This window comes from Perna viridis, chromosome 6 (genome assembly GCF_037379345.1).
Source record: "Perna viridis isolate PV_CMFRI_1.1 ecotype Kerala chromosome 6, ASM3737934v1, whole genome shotgun sequence".
NCBI lineage: Eukaryota > Metazoa > Mollusca > Bivalvia > Mytilida > Mytilidae > Perna > Perna viridis.
Window position 1 is genome coordinate 33,442,554 of NC_142450.1, and position 21,846 is coordinate 33,464,399.

General features: G+C 34.3%; 1 protein-coding gene across 2 annotated transcripts; it reads right to left on the bottom strand.

The window, feature by feature from the left end:
• Positions 1-7,293: 7,293 nt before the first annotated feature.
• On the bottom strand, positions 7,294-12,072 carry LOC148614635 (uncharacterized). 2 transcript variants are annotated; one of them, XM_088588865.1, is made up of 4 exons: positions 12,056-12,072; positions 11,173-11,557; positions 9,052-9,195; positions 7,294-8,038 (listed from the first exon to the last, which is right to left on the bottom strand). In XM_088588865.1, exons 2-4 carry the CDS (start codon positions 11,402-11,404, stop codon positions 7,668-7,670), a joined length of 747 nt encoding a protein of 248 aa, XP_088444991.1. In that variant the 5' UTR covers positions 11,405-11,557; positions 12,056-12,072; the 3' UTR covers positions 7,294-7,667. The 2 variants fall into 2 exon arrangements, with proteins under 2 accessions (XP_088444991.1, XP_088444990.1); XM_088588864.1 differs by lacking the exon at positions 12,056-12,072 and adding an exon at positions 11,862-12,034.
• Positions 12,073-21,846: the final 9,774 nt, after the last annotated feature.

A 21,846-nucleotide genomic window follows, 5' to 3' on the forward strand; every position in this document is an offset into this window, starting at 1 on the left:
CATGTACTCAACAGAAAACATCATCATCATACTTTAATTCCTCTTTTACAGAGAGATATACATTCAACTATAGAAAAGCAAAATACACTACATGACAAAATTAAACAGCTATGGAAAATAAAGAAGAAAAAGTAAACATGAAAACGTTTGAAGCATTACTTGTTATTTAAATCGGCTCAAAAAAGTTTTTTTGAAACATTACCGATAAAATTTGCACACAGGTTAGAGAATTCTTTACAATTTCTGGACAATTTTCAAATATACCAGCAGTATGTCCCATCATAATATGGAGAAGTTCGTCAGGAGTTTTGTTGTACAGTCCATCAAGAAAGAGGAAGGTCTGAATTCCGAAATTGTCAAGTATTGTCGTCCAAAAGTGATCCCGTAATTCTAAATTGCATTTACAGAAAAACGTAAAGTGTTCTATTGTGTCCTTGTATTCAGAGTTGCATTTTTCACAGATTTTTGAGTCTGTTTGTGGTATACATGTCACAATTTTGGCTAAGAGGAAAGCGTTACGTAGCTCTGAGATACTTTTTGCCATCTTCCAGCCTCGGAAGCATGTATGTTCTGGCTCACATACCTCGACAAAACGTTTAAAGTCATGATTGTTTTTCACTCGTATTGTTCGTTCGCCGGTGGCATAGTTCCAAACACTGTTCCGCACTATTCTCTTCCATTCATGTTTATTGGGAAAAACTTTGAGACTAACATAGTTAACAAAATATTCATCTAGTTCATATTTCACGAAAATAGCATGAATATCCGGTATATAACCATTAGTTGCCTTAATATTACTGAGGAAAGATAACTTTTTGGTTATAGTTCCTGGAGGAAGAGAAACAAGTTTTTGGAAAAACATCAGTTTCTTTATATTAATTTCGTGAGATATTTCAATGACTCCCAGTAGTGTTTCCACCATATCCGATCTGGTGCTTCGACGGAGATGCTGTATGCGTTTCATAGAGTAGTGTTGCATACCTTGCAACTTCTGCTCATCACGGACTGTTAAAGAGGTCCATTGTTCATATCCATATAGTACTGACGTTAGCACTACGGTTTTGTAAAGATGGAGGCTCGTTAATGGGTTAGTGTCCATTTGTAAAGATGGTGGCTCGTTAATGGGTTAGTGTCCATTTGTAAAGCACATATTCCAAATGGTCCGTGAAAAGCTTTACGTCCTTTCTCACACGCTTCACCAATAGCTTCATTAGGCTTCAGCTGTGACGTCAGTGTTACACCTAAATGTGTCTTCACTGTAGTAATATCAATTCTGTCATCACCCAGATTCCACTGAAACGGAAAGTCATTAAGCATGCGCCCCTCTTTGAAAATTACAACATCAGTTTTTATACTACTGAATTCAAACTTCCACCGTTTTTAATAGTCAACACATATATCAAGAAGGGACTGAAGAGCAACTGGACTTAGTGTAGGAGTGCAAGATCATCCGCAAAAGCTGGGTTTCCACAATCAATCTTATCAACAGCGATCGCATACTTAGATGATTCTAAATCATAGAACAGCTGGTCAATGTACAGTTTATATAGAAAAGTCGACAACACTCCTCTTTGACGGACACCACGGGATACTGGAAACCACTTAGAAAGTTCACAGTTCAAAAAAACGGCGCTATACATATCCGTATAGCTAACGTTGATAATCCTTAACATGTGTCCTTGTATACCAAGTTCCTGTAATTTGGTCATAAGTCCCGCATGCCATACTGTGTCAAACGCGCGTTTTATGTCCAAAAACGCTAAGAAAACAATACTTTTGTATTCTACCATCGACCAGATCGCTTCCGTGCAAAAGAATGATGTAGTGAGTTTATTTTTTTTAAAAACACCTGCTGCTGTTGATTTGGAAATGGCACATCATATAAGTCAATCCAAGAATTCTGTTTGAAATTGTGAGTTCGAATAGTTTGTATAAAGCAGATAACAAAGCAATTGGTCTGTACGATTCACATGTATATGTTGGTTTATTACCTCCTTTGTGGATCGGGATTATCATATCCTTTTTCCACACTGTAGGAATATATCCAACGGATAGCACCGCGTTAAACAGACGAGTGATAGCAATAATACATTTTATCAACTTCTAAATAGCCTGAAAAATGTATCCTATACTATAGTACTTGTTTTGCAGCTATATAAAATATATCCAGAGGCACTGCTAATATTATCTGGTTTCAGAACCAACATAACATGTATGTACATTCAGAACTTCACAACACTGTCATTGACTTTTGAATCTCTTTTTTCATTAAATCCTTTAATTCTTTTTCACAATGTCACAAAACATGGTTATTTTCATGTTTGTAGTATTAATGTCTTTTAACACCCCAAATGTTAAAGTATGAATGTGATTAAAATTATATGTTTTATGTACATGTACAAACTACTTTATTGGCATGAAGTCATAAACAAAAAATGGTTCAATTAAAAATCATATTAAGAGTTGTCGCTACATGCAGTCTGACATGTACATATAGAGCAAAAGAAAAAAAATCGCTGGAGCTCCTCGGGAATGTAATTACATGCACACTGTACTTTGATGCGTATATAATGTCGATAAGTATAATGTAAAGTCCCTGAAACTTCATGTTACAGTAATGGGCAGCTAATTGGACTACCCCAACTGAACCGATTCCTCAATGTCATGTGTTTTGAAAGAAAATAGCTTGCCAGACAACCTCTAGCACTGCTGGAGTAATAAATAGACCATCCTATTAGGCTTAAAAATATGTTATGTTTCCGGTCACCCTACCGACCCTCCTTCAGACCCCCTATACATTTTTTTATTTGTTATAGTGAAAAAAAAATTTACATAAAAGTCTGCCGGTTGTCTCTCAGAAAAAAAGTAGAAAATAAAGCCATAAATGTTGTTTTTTTTTCTATCCTAGATGGAAAAACAAATAGAAATATTGTTTGTTTATATTTAGATTCGATTGTAAACACACATGCCGTGAGTGTGCTCTTGGTCGTGGATAATACCATTTGGATTCGGCACTTGAATTAAATACTTGTTGATTTGACCACCACCGTCAAAACGAAAAACATCTCAAGCGCCGAATCCCCCCAAAAAAAATAGGCCGTGGACTTAGTCTATTAGTTTTTGCATATTTGGTTCTTTGTATTCTAAGTTTGGTGTATGGCAGGCCAAAGTGGACAAAAATGAGCATTTTCTAATATTAAAAAATGATTTTTTAATATTACAAATTAGATTTCTTATATCACAAAACACTTTTTTAATATTAAAAAATCCTTTTTTGATATTAGAAATTGATTTTCTAATATTAGAAAATGGGTTTGTCTTATGCAATGACGATTTTTTAATATTAGAAAATCATTTTGTAATATCAAAAAATGTAACTGATTTTCTAATATTACAAAATCATTTTCTAATACATACTCCCAAGTCAGGGTTTTGAGTCCACCCTCGCTCCCTCAAACCCCTGACATCACTCATTCATATTTAGCGGGTATCGTCCAGCGCCATCTAGTGAGTTACTTTAATTTAACCCGGATCCAAAATCCAATCAAATCACTCATAATAGAAACTCTTCGATATAAGTTACTTTTTGTTTGTTTGTTGGGGTTTAACGTCCGAGCAGCAATATTTCAGCTATATTCAGACAATGAACATGAAATGGATGATAAAATGAACATGAAATGAAAAAAAGGATGGGACACAAGGACAACACGGTCGACAAACTTTGACTGCCACTGGAAAAAGGGGGGATGGGCAAAGTCGGGCAATTTAGCCTCCTGTGGCGGAGCGCAAAGGTTCCTACTCCTATCGAATACCACAGCAGGGTTCTTTAAAGTGCGAGGAACGTGGCATCTTTCCCAACACGGTGCACCACTATGGTTTGCGGTCAGGTTTTCCGTATTATAGCCTGACAACCCCAGCATGTAACACGCCAGGGGTACCCCATTCCACCACCTGGGGCACACATCCAAGTTGCTCTGTGGGCAGAGCGCCTAGCCCCCGGCTAGGTTTCTGAGCACTATTTAGTCGCCTTTTACGACAAGCTTAGCGCTGCTGCAGGCCTATTCTTTTTACACCCGGACCTCCATGGGGCTCGATATAAGTTACAAAGTGGCTACACATAACGTCATTTTTTTTTCAGTAAAGAATCTAAACAGAATCTACAGTTATCATTTCTCCTCATATTGCATTATTTGTGACCTCATACAACTTTCAGTTACTATATCGGATCGCCCATTACCTCGTATTATTATTGTTTACCTTCCCACCAACATTTTATGGTAAATCAATTTTCATTTTCATACTCACCCGAAGAAGCAACCAATCGGAATTGGCTGGACGATACCCGCTAAATATGAATGAGTGATGTCAGGGGTTTGAGGGAGCGAGGGTGGACTCAAAACCCTGACTTGGGAGAATTGAATTGGTAATATTACAAAATGTGTGATATTTTATAATATAACTAAATCAGGAAATTGTAATATTAGAAAATGAAATTTTAATATAGAAAATGAATTTATAATATTAGAAAATGAATTTGTAATATTAGAAAATATATGATTTTTTAATATTACAAATTCATTTTCTACTATTACAAATTAGATTTCTAATATCACAATACACTTTTAATATTAAAAATTCAATTGAATTATAAGAAATTGATTTTTCCAATATTAGAAAATGGATTTGCCGTATTCAGTTGCCATTTTTTAATATTAGAAACTCATTTTGTAATATTAAAAAATGTGACTGATTTTCTAATATTACAAATTCATTTTCCAATATTACAAATTCATTTTCTAATATTGCAAATTCAATTTGTAATATTACTAAATGTGTGATATTTTATAATATTACTAAATCAGGAATTTGTAAGAAAATGAATTTCTAATATTTAAAAATGATATTGTAATATTAAAAATTCATTTTCTAATATTACAAAATATTGATTTTTGTCCACTTTGGCTTGCCATATTGGTATCAGTGTGAATTATTCCATTTTTTTTAAAAATCAATAAAAAATAAATCCCTACCTACCGACCGGACATTTTAGAATGGTGATCGGAAAGATAACATTATTTTTTCGGCCTTGTAGATTTCTCATCAATTGACTGGCGTGCACCATTAAGTTGACCTACCTTTCTGTCTTACATACAAATGGAAGTGTTGATTTTATCCCAAAAAGTATTTTGCTGGGTCAAAGATTCGGCAAATGCTATAGGCTGTTCAAGAGCGGGTAAACCAGAATAAACCACTCTGACAAGCATTCAAGTTTAAGCACGGGTAAACCAGAATAAACCACTCTGCCAAACATTCAAGCAAAGAGACCAAGATATGTACGTTGTCTGGTCTGTTTATGTTATTTAAATATATTCAAAAATAATTCATGGACGATTTACTGTTAAAAAATATTGAACAATATTAATAGTAAAATGCAGGCCTGTATGTGAGTAGAAAATATTACGGGGACTATATTCTGTAATAAATACCAAATTTGTTTAAAGGCTAGACAAAGGAGTAATATCCATGTATAGCTTTAAAGGGGTATCGTATTCGGCATAGAACTAGAAACTTAAAGTGCCAAACATGAGAACCATGTAGTACAATAGTACAAGACGCGATTGACATGAATTGCGAGTGAAAAGAAATAATCATATGTTTCAGTTTATAATTGATTCTCACATGATTTACATATAATCATGGCAGTTAATATGTATACGTGTTTCACTGACATATGTATGATTTGCCATATCCATATATATGTTAGAAAGTAGATTTGTACATATGAAAAACATATCAAACTTATCATGGTACATAAAACATATGATCATCGTATGAATCATAAAACATATGATTGTCGTATGATTCATAATACATCTGACTATCGTATGAATCGCGATACACATGACTATCGCATGAATCATTTAACATATCGTTATCATTTCAATCATAATACATTTGATCATCGTTTGAATCATAATACATATGATTGTCGTATGAATCATAAAACATATGATTATGCTGTGAATCATAATACATACGATCATCGTTTGGATTATAGAACATGTACTCATCGTATGAATCATTATACATACTTATAAATGTTGTATTAATTAAAAGGCGTATGATCATTTTTTGAATCAAAATAAAAATACATATGATCATCGTATGAATCATAATATACATGTCCATCGTACGAATCATGATACATATGGCCATGTTTGAGTCATAATAGTACATATGCTTATCGTAAGAATTATAAAACATTTGATTATCGTATGAACCATAACACACAGGCTCATCGTATGGATCATGATACATATGATCATCTTTGAATTGTAATACGCTACCACAGGGGTCGGAAATGGCTTAATTATATGGTCCTGCATACTTATGGTCAAAACATGGCACCACAATGTTTACGAAAATGACGTATTCAGCTTATCAGTACCGGGCAATTCGACCCACAGACATTTCGAACCATGATAACCCACAGTTCCTTACCAAAGCTGGACATTTCGATCCATTCATAATCCAGACTATGACAGTAGAACAAGTGACAATAAAAAAAACGTATATCATGACGCATTTACCAATTTGGATGTTAAAAATAATAGAGCTGACACAAATTATGAATGGACTTAGTTGTTTCTTCGGAAGCGTTTAAAGGTTTTACCTTCCTCATATTACATATAGTCATGGTATGAATAATGATACATATTAATATTGTATGGATCATCGTTTGATTCATTATACATATGATCATTTTTTAATGGCGCAAGCAATGAATGATTATCATGCGTTATGGCTGTATGGAAGTCATGCTGATGCTAAACTAGTATGTTTAAATCTGGCTACGCAGACAATGCTATATGCAAATTCGCAAAAAAAAAGCCAAAAAAATTTCGTTTGAAGCGTAGGTTCAAAACTATTACATAAGTTTGTTTGCACAGCAGAAAACTTCCAATTGAATATGACGAGTAAATTAACTCAGACAAATAACAATCAAATTAAGTGTACATTCCTGTCAGGTTGATAAAAAAAACTTTCTATTTTGGACTTCTCAATAATAAATCAACGGAAACCTTCAAAGATTAATTGCACCTACAGCTTTGAGATTATTGCAAATATCTTTGTGTATGTTTAACCAGGGGAAAGCAAATAGAAAATTAAGTCTTTTAAAATTACATTGAAAGTGTTTTGACTAATTAAAGGGTCCAGGGGAGAGGTCTTCATGAAACTATTGTTCATTCACTTATTTTCATAAGTATTGAAAATAAAATGTATAAAAAGAAAGAATATGTCACTTTTATTTGAACATGTCAAATAATAATTGCCAAATTAATTTTGTCACTGTATACATCCATACCTCGGTTCTTCTCAAGTCCTTGAAGATACTATTCATTGGTAGTTTGATTCAAAACTGATATGAGGCGACGATATTTACCTATTAACACATCAAAACTGAGTTATACGTGTTTATTATTTTCCTTACATAGCTTAAGTAATTATATATCTAAAAGTACGAGGAAACATCCATTAAATAAAGACATTGATGAGCGGAAATTGGTCTCCAAAAGGGAATACTTTTTGTCACCCTGAATAGGTACACAAGACCAAATGGGGCAATTCGTACATGTATCATGTATGTAGTATGAAAAAATCTAAGGTTAATGTTTCGACAGTCTGTGGAATTCCGTTATCAATTCCTGTTCTTCAACTGTTTTCCGATTCCGACGGATTGATTTTGTAGCTTCCGGTTCGCCTATCCAATGCAGATTGTCCATTGAAGACACACTTTGAGAAGGGGACGAACCATCGCTCGTCTGACTTTGTTTTCTACTCAAAGTTTTTCTTCTTGGTGATGATGGTGAGCTATGAGAAAGTGAAGTTAAGCTTCTGGTCACAGACACTTTATTATTCATCAGCCTTTTAGCCATGTTCAAATTTGGAACGTGTAATTGTCCAGTTCTGGTATTGACGTGCAAATCCTCGAACTCTTTAGAAACTCTTCGATCTCTGCTTCTTGCATATTTCATACCTACAATAAATAATTAATGCTGAACATAATTTTAAAAGTAATTAATTTGTTATTGATTTAGCGTCATTGTGCTGTTTAAAGACCGAACCGAATAATGCACACTTGTGTACCAATAATTTACTATAAAATACTTGAATACGGGGGTCCACAATGAGATCATCACTTTTGTTACCGTAAATGCGTTGAAGGGGCCCGCTTGGTAAGGGCCAATTAAAGCAAGGTATGATTTAAGTTTTTAGACTAGGGAACGCGGAATAAGGACACCTATTTAAATCATTTCTTGGATTATTTTTTTTATATATTTTCTTATTCAATTTGTTTAGGGAACGTTCACCAGTTTCGCTCAGGGAGCTCTCGCATCCCTGCTTTACTTTCTAATTTAAAAAGTGGGGCAATACACAACACGAGATTTTTGTATTATATGCATATCACTGAACCTTTAATTAGACCCTTATCAATTAATCCATTATACAAAATGAAACTTCGTCATACCTTGTCTTTTCAATAGTTAAACTTTCTTCTCATATTTACACAAGATAAAACGGAGCAAGCTCACAAAGAGGACACCATCCGCTTCAAGTGGACTTACATGAATTATTGTTAAACCTATAAATTGAATAATGCTGTTGTTTTCTGAAACTGATCATCTTCGTTACCACACGTCTACATATGATGCCTACCCTTTCTATAAATTTCTATCAAAATCTATTCAGCGGCTAAAGATGAGTTGCGGTTACGATATCTAAACATATGAAACCCTTAAGTTAGATTATCTCCTTTCGATAAGTGTACAATAATTATCTTCCTTCAAGCACATCGATGAACGATGCTCAATACTTCCTACATAATTTCATCAAGATCATGGATATAATAATTGCACAATTAGAGCACTTTCCTTCGTAAGAGACTTCATTTTTTACCATAAAATAAGCACTTTTTCAAATAATTTCCCTCTTTGAAGTGCATAAATATCAAGCTATACTGAAGATAACGCTCTTATCCTAGACTCTTACCTTCTTCTTCAATACTGCTCTCCTTTTTCCTCGGACTTTTAGGGCTTCCCAGGGGTCGGAGAGTGATCGGGTATGGTTCTGTGGGAATTTTGATCTCGTGAACATGATGATCTTCCTGAACGACCGAATGACTGTGTTCTTTATCTGCAGAAAAAAACTTGAGACATAAGCATTGATTGAGGCTCAAATGGACATTGAAGTGATATTTAATTTTTAAACGATGTCTATTTATTCTACAAAAAACTGCTAAGAAAAAACAAACAAAAGAGGCGCAATTCACTGCCATTTAGTGAGAGAGCATTTAGTTATATACATACATTTATTCTTTTAAGAAAGTAATCGCATTTCATGTTGAAATGAAAATATTACCACAAAGGCAGGAGTCCTTATTTTATTGAATAGCGGCTTTGATTTTCATCATTTTATTATATCCTACAAATTTGGACAGAAAAGTCATTGAATATGTAGATTGATTGATTGATTATTGGGGTTTAACGCCCGAGCAGCAATATTTCAGCTATATTCAGGCAATGAACATGAAATGGTGATAAAATGAACATGAAATGATGTTGAAATGAAAAAAAATGATGGGACACAAGGATAATAAGGTCGACAATCTTTAATTACCACTAGAAAAGGGAGTGATGGGTAGGGTCGGGCAATTTAGCCTTCTAGGGCAGAGCGCAAAGGTTCCTACTCCTACCGAATGCCACAGCAGGATTCTTTAACGTGCGAGGAACGTGGCATCTTTCCCAACACGGTGTACCACTATGGTGTGCGGTCAGGCTTTCCATATTATAGCCTGTAACATGGCTGTATGTAACACACCAGGGGTACCCTAATCCACCACCTGGGGCACACAAACCAGTTACTCTGTGGGCAGAGCGCCTTAGCCCCCGGATAGGGTTCTGAGCACTATTTAGTCGTTTTTTACGACAAGCTAAGCGCTGCTGCAGGCCTATTTTTTGACACACGGAAATGCACGGGGCTTGAACAAGTAGAAGTGTTTATTTTTTAACAAGCTACTCGACGAGTCTAAATGAGTGATGGCTAAAGATGTATAATGTGGACATGCTACATCTATAAAAGCACTTCACGTAGGAGTGGTCCATTTATCTGCGAAAGCATTTAAGTTACTCTAAGAATATATGAAAAGAGTCTGGTTGTTATCGTTCACTTATTATAAACAAATGGCTCCCATTAGTAATTTCACAACACACCAAATGTTTTTTATCCCCTCAAAGATTAAATATATAAGTAGTTAACATCATGGACATTGATTATACTAGTTGGTATAGTTAGTATAAAAAATGTCAATTTACGTGTCATGATAATTATCTAGCAATTAACCTTTTCCCTTTTGGCTTTGTGTTGCATTGTATAGGTAACAATTTTACAAAATTGCAGTCAGTAAATAAAAAGAAAGTTTCAGATCGAATTTCTGCAAATCAATTAATTGTATCGCAGTCTGACAATGATACAAAGGCGAAATCAATCGGTACAAAGACATAGTTGTTAATTTCACAAATACAGTTAAAGAATTATGTGTTTCTGGCATGTTCGTGTTGACCCGATATTTAAACAAATAACCTAATCTAAAAGGAAAGCCTTGTTGGAGAAAATATTCTACACGATTGATCTTAAGATATTTTATGGTCATTTTTTGTTTACTTGTACTGTGAAGATCAGACCTAAATGGAAATTGTCAACACATTTTGACAAAATTTACGAGAAAATGACATTTTAATGATTTGAGTATTTTTGAATAATCTTACTACGGTAAGTTCAACAAAGAAAATTTGAAGAAAAATCATCAATATAAAATAAACCCACTGATTACAAGAAATTACAGTTCAGGAAACAAGCCTTTCCTTTCGCCTTTTCGCCCAAGATAATATATAAAAAAGTGGTCTGAAAAAAGGAGGAATACAAAAGATACAACATTGCGTTGTTTTCTTTATAAATGATGTCAAGTCATAATAGTTTTTACGATGATTTCTAAATTAGTTGAACAAATATGAAAGACTTTGATGACAGAAAAAAGTGATGCACAAAAACACATGTACAGCAAGGAAAGGTAAAAAATAAAAATAACATAGAAACAAATAATCTAGACCTTACCTCTTAAATTGTTAATGATCGAATATTTCATTTTCTCTATTTTCATCTGTCGTAATTGTTCCCGGAGTTGTTTTTCCTCCCGACTGAAACCAGCTGCTGCTATTTTCTTTTCCGTCTCGATTCCAAGAGTTCTCTTCTGCAGGGAATTTCTTCTGGCCGAGTTCTTGTACTTTGCTTCTCTGTAACTTTTCGAACTTTCTCTTAAATACCGATCTACATCATTTTCTTGCATATTGCACAGCTTTTATTCCAGGGCCTCTAATAAATGACGATTGTTTGATTTATATTGTCCTCTCAGTATTCCCTTAATTTTTACACATAATCCTGACCGGTTTGGTTCGTTTTTTCCTTTTTTATCTTCTGATGTTTATACATGTACGCTAATCTAAAATAAATTTTGAATATCTATGAACAGTCCTGCCACACGATCAAGTAATAAATCCGTTCTCTATCTTATATTCCCCTTAATGTACATATTATAGTCATTTGAAAGATTATTTTCTAGTCAACAGTCCCTTTTTATCTTATTACCTGGATAATTCCAAATTCAATAAATTTCGTCACTCAAATATTTATTTAGTCATTTTTTAACTATTGTTGGCCTTTGCTTGATTCTCTGAAATAAAACGCTTAACTTTCTACAGACGAGTGTCTCATATCAAAACGCTTATGAAATAGTTCAAATGTACTTTTATCTCCGTGATCCTCTCCTGCAGACCTCAAAATGATCCCATTGATAACAGAAAACGTATTTCAAACTTCTTTCCGTTTTTGTGAGTCTTTTCTAGATAAGACAATTGTCAATGAGTATTCCTTAATACAGCAGAAGTGTTTTATCAACTTAAGCTATTTAAATATTAAGAAATCTCTTCTATATATATACCTATCAGCCAAGCAAACTTCAAGTAGAACCAAGAACGTTATTTACAAACAGAAAAACTTTAGCCTTGGCAAATGAATTGGTGAAGGATAGTTCAACCGTTGACTAAGCGCAAATACCGGTTTCGGTTTACACGTAAGTGGTTTGTTTTTCCGACTGTGCAAACAGCTGCTTTAGAATATTGAGTGTTTATTAATTAAGAATTTTTCGATAACCAAATATTACTGTATTCCATGTTGGTATTTTAAAAGTTTTGTTTTTTATTTGATAATACTGTTCAAAAGAAGAAAATGGCGTCGGTACTTTCTTGTGGCAGATGCGAATGACGTCACAGACCACAAGATCTCAAAAACAAAAGAAAGAACTGTGAGACAAACATTTACGTTATGAAGGCCTGAGTTTTCATTCAATTGATAAATGATTCCCCTACAGTGTTTACCTAAAATATTAGCGATTGGAAGTGCAAATTGTATTACCAGAATTAACTACAAAAATTACGTCAGCATTAACATAATCATCGCCTTATTATTTATTGGCATTCCGGTTTTAATTTTGACACAGCACGACGCGCAGAAAGTTGAAAACAACTGTAAATTGCACCATTCCAAGTCATTTGATGCATCGCAATATTTTTGAAACAACATTTCTTTCATGATAAAAAAGCAAATGTTAGTAATTTTATTCCACAACTCATCATGGTTTAACATTGATATCCATTAAATATAAAAATAACAGACAGAAACTGTAAAAATATCGTGAAACTTGCAACTTTTAAAGTAACAGTAAAAAAGATTTTTACATATAACTTTTTTCAAAACTCACCAGATTACCCCCAACTTTGTATAATGGAATTCCGTGGATTCGGACTATGAGGTTATATGAAATTCCCCACAAAAGGTTAAAAACAGACCACCGTGCCGGAAGATGTGATCGATGTGTTGTACATGTACCACAGGGGCTAGCTTCTTCTATCAAATATGTAGCCCACTTGTATATAATGATGTAAACGGTTATCCCAGGTCCCGCTTCTACTCGTTTTTTGTAATAAATTCGAAAATACCACTGTTTAATGCTCAGCAGCGAGGAAGCAAGGTATCCCCAAGTCTGGGATCACACTTTTTACGTAGAGAAAAAAAAACGAGTTTTGAAGTCGATAATATTGTACTCGTAATTTCAGTAGTTTATATTTGTATATGATTTGCATAATTATATATTAATACTCCGTATTATGCTGCAGATTTGTGCCGTGTTTACCGCCATAGCGTCGTAGTTCTAGCTTCATTCGAGATAAAGTGTCATACACGTTTGTTCTAAGTGTGTTTCTTGATTGAGAACGGGAACTTTACATGAAATGATCGGTTAGAATTAAACACTACAACAAAGATCGCTAAATGTTCCTCTTTTTTACAATCAAAGATATGGTAAACCCATATCTTTGGGTCTTTAATGAAAATTAAGTATGTGTCGCTTTCCTAGTGCACCTTCAATTTAAATTTTGGCTTCAACCAACGAGAACAGGTTTTACGCCCAGTAAAGAGAGCAACCATGGAGTAATCTCCCTCTACGGGGCCGACCATTTAACTTCAGAGATGGTGGAATTTTTTTTTTTTTTTTTTTTTTTTTTTTTTTTATATAAATTTTGATTTAGATTACTGTTCTCGTCTGCAGCACGCAATTATTTGTAAATTGTTCACACTCTGCAGCTAATATTTTTTTTTATATTTTCATAGCCGCAGCGTACATTAAAAAACTTTCTGTTTCACTTTCCAACCCTTCCTCAGCAAATTATTTTTTACTCACATTTCATGATAATTTTTTTAACAAAAAAAACCACACCCCCTTCCACAAGGTTATACAAATGTTGTCCATGTCCAGAGGGGGTACTCAGAAATGTTTACCGTACACAGGCTTGGAGTATTTTTTATGGCCAAAATTTTTGTCAGTACTTTGTAGGGGAGTGGAAGAAAATAAGGTAATTTTATGGGGGTAATATGCATTTTTCGGGTATTTTTTAAGGATTCGTAAGATATTTTTTGGAGTCTCTTGACCTAGCCTACATATGAGAAAAAAAGGTAAGTACCCCACCCCGCCACTTTCTTGGGGTCCGTCCCTATATGTTAGTAATATAAAATCCCTGATCTGGTTCCCGGTAAACATTTGTTTTAATTGAAAACATTCGGGTCATCACGGTTAGGAAAGAATAATCATGTCATGACAAGGGAACCAAGATTCTGGCGGAAGTCACCATATTCATAGACATGTAATTCAATTATATGTCCCGGTCCGATTTTAGAGCATATCGCATTCGTGTCATTTCGGATATTGAAAGTAAGACCAAATCAGTGGCAGAGAATATTTGACGATTAGTGACTCTGAAGACTTCAGTCTTTGATTTCTCTTAAATACCGGAACGTACATGTATGCATTCTGATTTATTATTCAGCACATTTTGCGATTATTAGAAAAAAGGAGCCGAATTTTCACCAAAACAGAACTAAATTTCAGGGGCCTGTTTAACGAAGGTGTTGTAAGACTTATACTAGACATGTCTTATACTCTAGGATATATCTTAGTCCCAATAAGTCTGTTTATTGAAGTGTCGTGAGTTAAGACATGTCTTTATTTTGGTCCTAACTCTATGACATGTTATTAGAAGTCCTATGATCATCTCAGGATAAAACATGGAGTTAGGATTTTCTCTATGAAATTGAATGTTAATACAAATACAAATGTTATGGTGGCATAAGTTATGGTAGTGTTCGATAGTTCCTGAACAAGACGGCTTCATTTTTCTTGAGCCCATATAATAGAACCTGAGACTAGTTCTGTCTTGGTAAAATTTATACATTTTTCAATAACCATCACAACATGTATTGAATAATACATGTGAATGCATACATGTACGTTCCGGTATTTTAGGACTAAAAACGTGCGAAAAAACAATGCAAGTCCTTTGGGAATTGGATCCTTACTGAAATACTATATAGATTCACTTGAATATGTAATTTAACTTAAACATATTTTATCTGTAATAAACAAAATGGATCAGACACAAGTAAAATAACATACTTATGAAGTCTTCTCCTGTAATAGTAATATTTACAATAAAGTATAGGCATACAAATTCAATAGTGTTATTTATGTTTTACAAAGTTAAGACGAGACAGTAAAAATATAACATTAGATGATGTGGTGAGATGTGATGTGATGTGATGTGTACTAATTCAGCTCAAGCAATAAGGAATCTTTTCGTGTATTTAACGAAGGAATATACACAGTCCAACACAACCTGATATTGTTTTTCTGATAGATTTTCTGCAAGACCAACAAGTAGATGTAGGTCTGTATTGCAAAATTCAAGAACCCACTGTAGGTCGCTCATTAGTTCTTGCATTGCTATAAAGAGGGCATACAAAAAAGTAATGTACGTATGACCACAATGACACGATGGACTTTGTAAAATATCGACTCTATACAAATCAAAGTTTAAAAAGGATGAAGAATTACGAAGTTGAGTGATCAGTATATTTAAATTTCTTGGGCCGTAGCAAAAGTGTTTGGGAACAGTTAATTTATCACTGGTGTTCAGTAACCACGATTTGAATTGTTTGGGTGCCTGAATATCCCTTAATGTTCTATCTAGTTTATTCCATTCAACTATTGTTGATAGAAAAAAAGATTCACGAGTCACCGACAGCCTACAAAAGGGAACAATAATATCTTCACCATTCCGAAGCGGATATACTGTAGTAGATTGAATCTTCGGTGGCATTAGATCTTGTAAATAATCCGGAACCATTTTATTATATATTTTATGAAATAAATTTAATTTTTTAAGTTTTCTTTGATCTTCTAGTTTTTCCCATCCAATTTCTCGATATCCTTGCTCCGATTTGGTGAATATCAGTAAGCCAGTTATTATTCTAGCAGCTTCGAGTTGTAAAGTTTCTAGCTTTTGAGTGTTTACTATCCCACAATTATCCCAGACTTCTGAGGCATATTCAAATAAAGGTCGGATATACACTGTGAATAGTTTTTTTCTAAGTGATTCCGAGAAAGTTTTAATTTTAATTTTCGAAAAATACTAAGATGCTTTCTAATCGAGGTAGCTAGATTTTCTACGTGTTCGTTCCATTTTGCGTCGTCACTAAAAGTAATTCCCAAATGTTTATGAGCTTTATTAAGCGGAATGTCTTTTCCGTTCAGACTGAAATTTATAGTTGGAAGATCGATTTTTGAAAACATCATAATTTCTGTTTTATTTGGGTTAAAATCCATTCATTGACCACGTTTTTGAACATTTGTCCAACGATAAAAGATCGCGATCAATAACATTTTTCATTTCTGTTATGTTGTTGCTTAAGTAGCCGAAAGATGTATCATCAGCAAAAATCCTACGAAGAGAAAATAGACTATCAGCTATGTCATTTATATAAATTATGAATAAAAGGGGTCTTATTACTGAGCCTTGCGCCACTCCTGCCGACGTATTGCAAAGATCTGACGAAGAAGTCTTTATGACTACCTGTTGTTTCCTATCTTTAAGATAGCTATGAAACCAATCCAAAAGTTTACCTTGTATGCCATATTATTTCATTTTATGCAATAACCCCCGATGCCATACTTTATCAAAGGCCTTTAAGAAATCGCAAAATACAAAACATGATATTTCTTTCTTTTCCAATGAATTGAGTATATTGTTGTACATTTCAATTAACTGGTGAACTGTGGATCGTTCTGGTAGAAATCCCGATTGAAACTTATATATTAAATTGTTTGAATGAAGGTGATTGTAAATGTACTTATAAACAACCCTTTCCATAACTTTCCCAACACAGCTTGTAAGAGAAATTGGTCTGTAATTAGAGGGTAATGAAGTATCACCTTTCTTGAAAATTGGAATCACGTTTGAAAGTTTCCACTGCGAGGGAAATATACCGTTCTGTAAGGATTTATTGAATATTAATTCTAGTGGCTTAGCAATAATTTCGGGGCATATTTTTAACATCCTATGACTATTCAGGTCTGGTCCTGATGCCTTATTTAGCTTGAGAGTTTCAATGGCGTCGACAATGTCCTGTAAAGTTGCTATTGGTATATCAAGTCTAGCATGAGTTTTAATTGGGAAATCAGGAAGATTTATGTTATCATCATCAATTTTTTATATCGATGAGAAATACTTGTTTAATAGGTTACACTAATCTTCGTCTCTATAAGCGTTTGCTTCCACACTGCAGTCATTGATAATGTTTGTAAGGGTGACAATTCATTGGAACCTTTGTTTGATTTTATTTAATATTTTCATTATTTACCAATATGCCTTAGGATTTGATGTGTGTTGTAATATAATGTTATCTAAATTATTTCCGAATTTTCCTTTCAGTGATTGTTTAAGATTGTTAACTTCATTCCCTTGTTTTTTATACCCTGCTTTATCGGAATCTCGCCCAAACTTTTGCACTTTTTTCCGTAGTCTATCTCTTATACGAATTACTTTACGAATTTGGTTATTAAACCATGGTTTGCCACGACCGCATATGGTAACGTGTTTTGATGGTATGCTGTCACCAGCAATTATCTGAAATCTTTCAGTAAATATTTCGCAGGTTTCGTCAACAGATTTTCCGTTAAACGACTCAAACCAGTATGTATCGCGCATCATCTCGGAAAACTTATTGACACCTGCATGATCATATAGTCAGATTTTCCGTTTAAAGGATCGAAAAGTCGGTTTAGGACATTTAAGGCTAGAAACCACTAATTCCACTTCCCATAGGCTTCTATGCTAATTTCACAATATTCAATGGCTTCTCTGGACTTTACCTTAACTTTAACCTGCAGAAGACTATATATCAGCATGCTTCTACATATGTCAGCTCACAATCCTCAGAGTGGCATGTGGGGTTAGCAGACTTGCAGTGCAGTACTGGTCACCGGAAGTGAAGGGTCTATAAATAGCATGGGAAATCCCAGTGTTTTCACAAGATAGGGGTATATTTAGAAATCATTATGGAGATTAGGCTTCACATCACAAGAAGCAAAATGCACCTATAAAATGTACAGAAATGTTTTTCCTTTCAGAAACTGTTTAAATTTTTTAAATAAGATGAGAACTTTTTTCACAACACTATGAGGAACAGAGGTAATTTCTGCGTAGGACTATTTTTGCGTATGTTCCAAATGCTCATTGGTTGAATTGGTGGTCTGTAACCTTCAACTAGCGCTATTACGGCATCGTGGTCCCTGATGTTTCTTGGAACACCTAATACGTCCGAGTATAAAGAATTTAAGGAATCGGATATTATGATGGGGTCTAATAACGTCTGGCTATGGTCAGTTACCCTAGTAGGTTTATCTATTGCATTACTTAGATTGAAAATGTTCATTGTATCTATTAGCTTATTATTGTTTATGACGAGGAGGTCAGAGTTTAAGTCACCGGCAATGATAATATTTTGATTACATTCGTACGCCAATTCAATAGCATGCTTTAATCGTGACCAATAGCTCTGATCTGTCCACTCCGGTCGGTAAGTGGCACACAAAAGACAATGTACACCACGTGATTTAACTTCTACCCATATAATTTCATCTACTTGATTTTCTAAGTGATTTAATCTGGATATATATTTACTTCGTTTTTGGAGTAGATTAATATTCCACCTCCAACTCTATTCCGATCTTTACGGACCACATTTTTTGAAAATGTTCTAGTTCGTTTGTGCTGTCGTCACATTTTGACTCGGTGACTATCAGAATATTAAATTCATCCGCAAAATTTTCCAAAAATTCTAATTTATATCGAACAACTACGGATATTTATGTTGCCAATAGATAACGAATTTTCGGCAATATGGATATTGTCATGATTCGGAGGACCTGGATTTTGCTCGACATTACCTTTGAAAAGTATAAAGTAGAGTACGTATAGTAGAAATAATACATTAATATTTGGTACAGCAGATTGTAAGACCGAAAGTGAGACCACGATAATTGAACACCTAACATTGGTAAGTAATATTGTAACGAACGACGGAGAAAAGTTAATTAGTATCAAAAAACTTTACTTAAGACTCCCCCTGCTGATATCAAACAGTCCTATTGCTGCCCTGTACGCTTCAACACTATTACCCATTGGTTGAGATAATTGGTACATGTAAGCAATACCGAGCAGCAACATTTCTGTCTGTCAGAATCAGTACACTCACATTACACACAAAGAAAGGGTAGTAAAAAAGGGTAGCAAGAAAAGGTAGTACACATTTCAAAATAAACATTCAGAATAAGGAAAATGATATGGTAATAAAACAAACAAATTGTCGCACTTGTATTGTACACATGCATCTCTTAAAGTATGGACTCCTTGAAAATGGCAAATGTATAATGTAAATAAACACAGTCGAATCTTTGCCGAGTTGCTACATTAGAACATAAATTATGTAATCAACATGAGTTTACAGTAATAATAATAAAGTAAATACTGATATATACACATACAGGTATTCATAAGATCTCTTTGATTATATTCATATGAGGTACGACTATTGATAGTGGCTAATGTTCTTGTTCTTTTTTTTTTGTCTAACTATTGGCAACAAAATTTGATCACTATCTAAATTGAAAAGATGAAATGATTTCTAATTTGTTAGGAGTTTTAGCATCCCCCAACAAAAAAAAGAAAAGTTCGGAACATAGTTCTGTTTATGATACATACTTTTATTATGAACGGAACATACATAAAAGAAAAAAAAATATTCTCATTGTAATAAATAGTAATTTCAAGAATAAATGGCGTTTATGTTTTCATACAATAACATGCCAAATCGACAGGTATACTACACGTATAGATCATGGTTCTGGTTCTCAAGTTCAAAAAGGCAAAGTGGCAAAAGAGAGATTAGTGACCAAGGGTATATTCTAAAGCTATTCAACCATAACTTTAAATGACTAGATGTAACCGAACAAATTAATTTGCATAATTAAAAAGGTCAAAGGTATTTGAAATGTGAACAGGGTGGTCTATTTTCCGACATCCTCCCAAGTCAGGGTTTTGAGTCCACCCTCGCTACCTCAAACCCCTGACATCACTCATTCATATTTAGCGGGTATCGTCCAGCGCCATCTAGTGAGTTATTTAAATTGAGTGATGTCAGGGATTTCAGGGAGCGAGGGTGGACTCAAAATCCTGACTTGGGAGGATGATTTTCCGACGGTTTTTTTAATTACGAAAAATTACATAAAAAGCTATTTGTGGAAACTGATAAGAGATGGTGAGAAACACCGAGAAAAAAATATTCATTTAGACCTGCTCATAAAATTTACATGGCACATAGAAAAAGAAAGATAAGCAAAGTGAATTAGCATATTCAGGGAGGTCGAGGGTGTTTGAAATGTAAACAAAAGCGGTAAATTTCAATTTCAAGGGAGTTTATTAACAATCGTTTGGATCTGATAGTATTTGGACTAGCAAGTTTGTTGAAATACTGTTAAGTTTATCACAAAGAACATCGCATAATAATTTGGGATATATGATAAAAATAAGCAATATTAAATACAAAAAAAACTTCTTGGAATTATGCAAGTTTAGTCATAAGGTTCGGATTTATATTTTTGGAATTATGAAACTTCGAGGTCACTTTGATTGGATGTTGTCCTTCATTGAAGTTCTAAGTTTTGGTCATTATTGTTGGAGAAACCATTAGAGTATTGGTCTAACCCCAGGTCTTGATGCAGTCGTATCCTTCTTTCAATCACCGCAATTTCATGGAAGTTGTTGATAATACGATTGCGACTGTTTTCTGTTTCTTTTACATATATTCTACCGTCGATTTCCCAGTAGGCATTTACAAGTTTGTTGTATTTGAGTTCAGCAAGCTTTTTGGTCAAGTTGGTTCTGTGTTGGGTGAGGTTTTCTGTGATAAACGTGCCATTTGGATCATTTTTCAGTAGTTTTTTGTTGGAATAAACCTGGTGTCGGATTCTATATGAAATGAACCTAACAATAACCTGGGACTTGCCATTGAAGGGTTTTCCAATTACAAGGGTCCTCCCAATGTCGTTAATTGTTAAGCCGAGTCCTAGTTTGTTGTTACATACATCGAGCACAAGCTGATCAGTGTCAACTGGGTGCACTACTATTTCCCTATTATCCACAGGCACAGGAATATTATGGAATCGTATGCTAGTTCTACGAGAGTATTGTTCCTGATTTTCTATCCTGCTTTCCAGTTCACATATCTCTTTATGCTGGAAATTAAGCTCAGCATTGTGTTCATCGATGATGTCATCTTGTTTGTTGACTGTAGACACAAGGGATTGAATTTTGAGGAATTGACTGCATATTTCCTGGGAATGAGAGTCGATTGTTTCATTTTGTTGAGAAATTGTCTCTTTCAGTGGTCGAATCACAGTTTCTAGACAAGCTGTGACTTGTGACTCAATCATTTCTGCTATTTTCTCACCTAGTTTTTCAGACAAGATAGGCACAATTTGGTTGATAACATCAGGAATGGTTAAGGCTTCGAGTACTTTACATGCAATGTCCTTTTTAGATGCTTGTGGTTTGTTGGTTGTTTGGCTTGTTTACCCTGTGGTTTGTAAGGTGGTATAGCCGGGATAGTTGTAAGGTCGCCGACTGAACCACAATTTCGCCTACGTATCTTTCTTGTTTTTGCGTGGCTGGTAAATTTTCAGGGCTGTCCGGGCTTGGTCTTTTAGACCCTGTAGAAAGATTAGGCTGAGAACTGCACAATAAATGGACCTCATCTAGATTAACAGATTTCGCCATGTTTGTT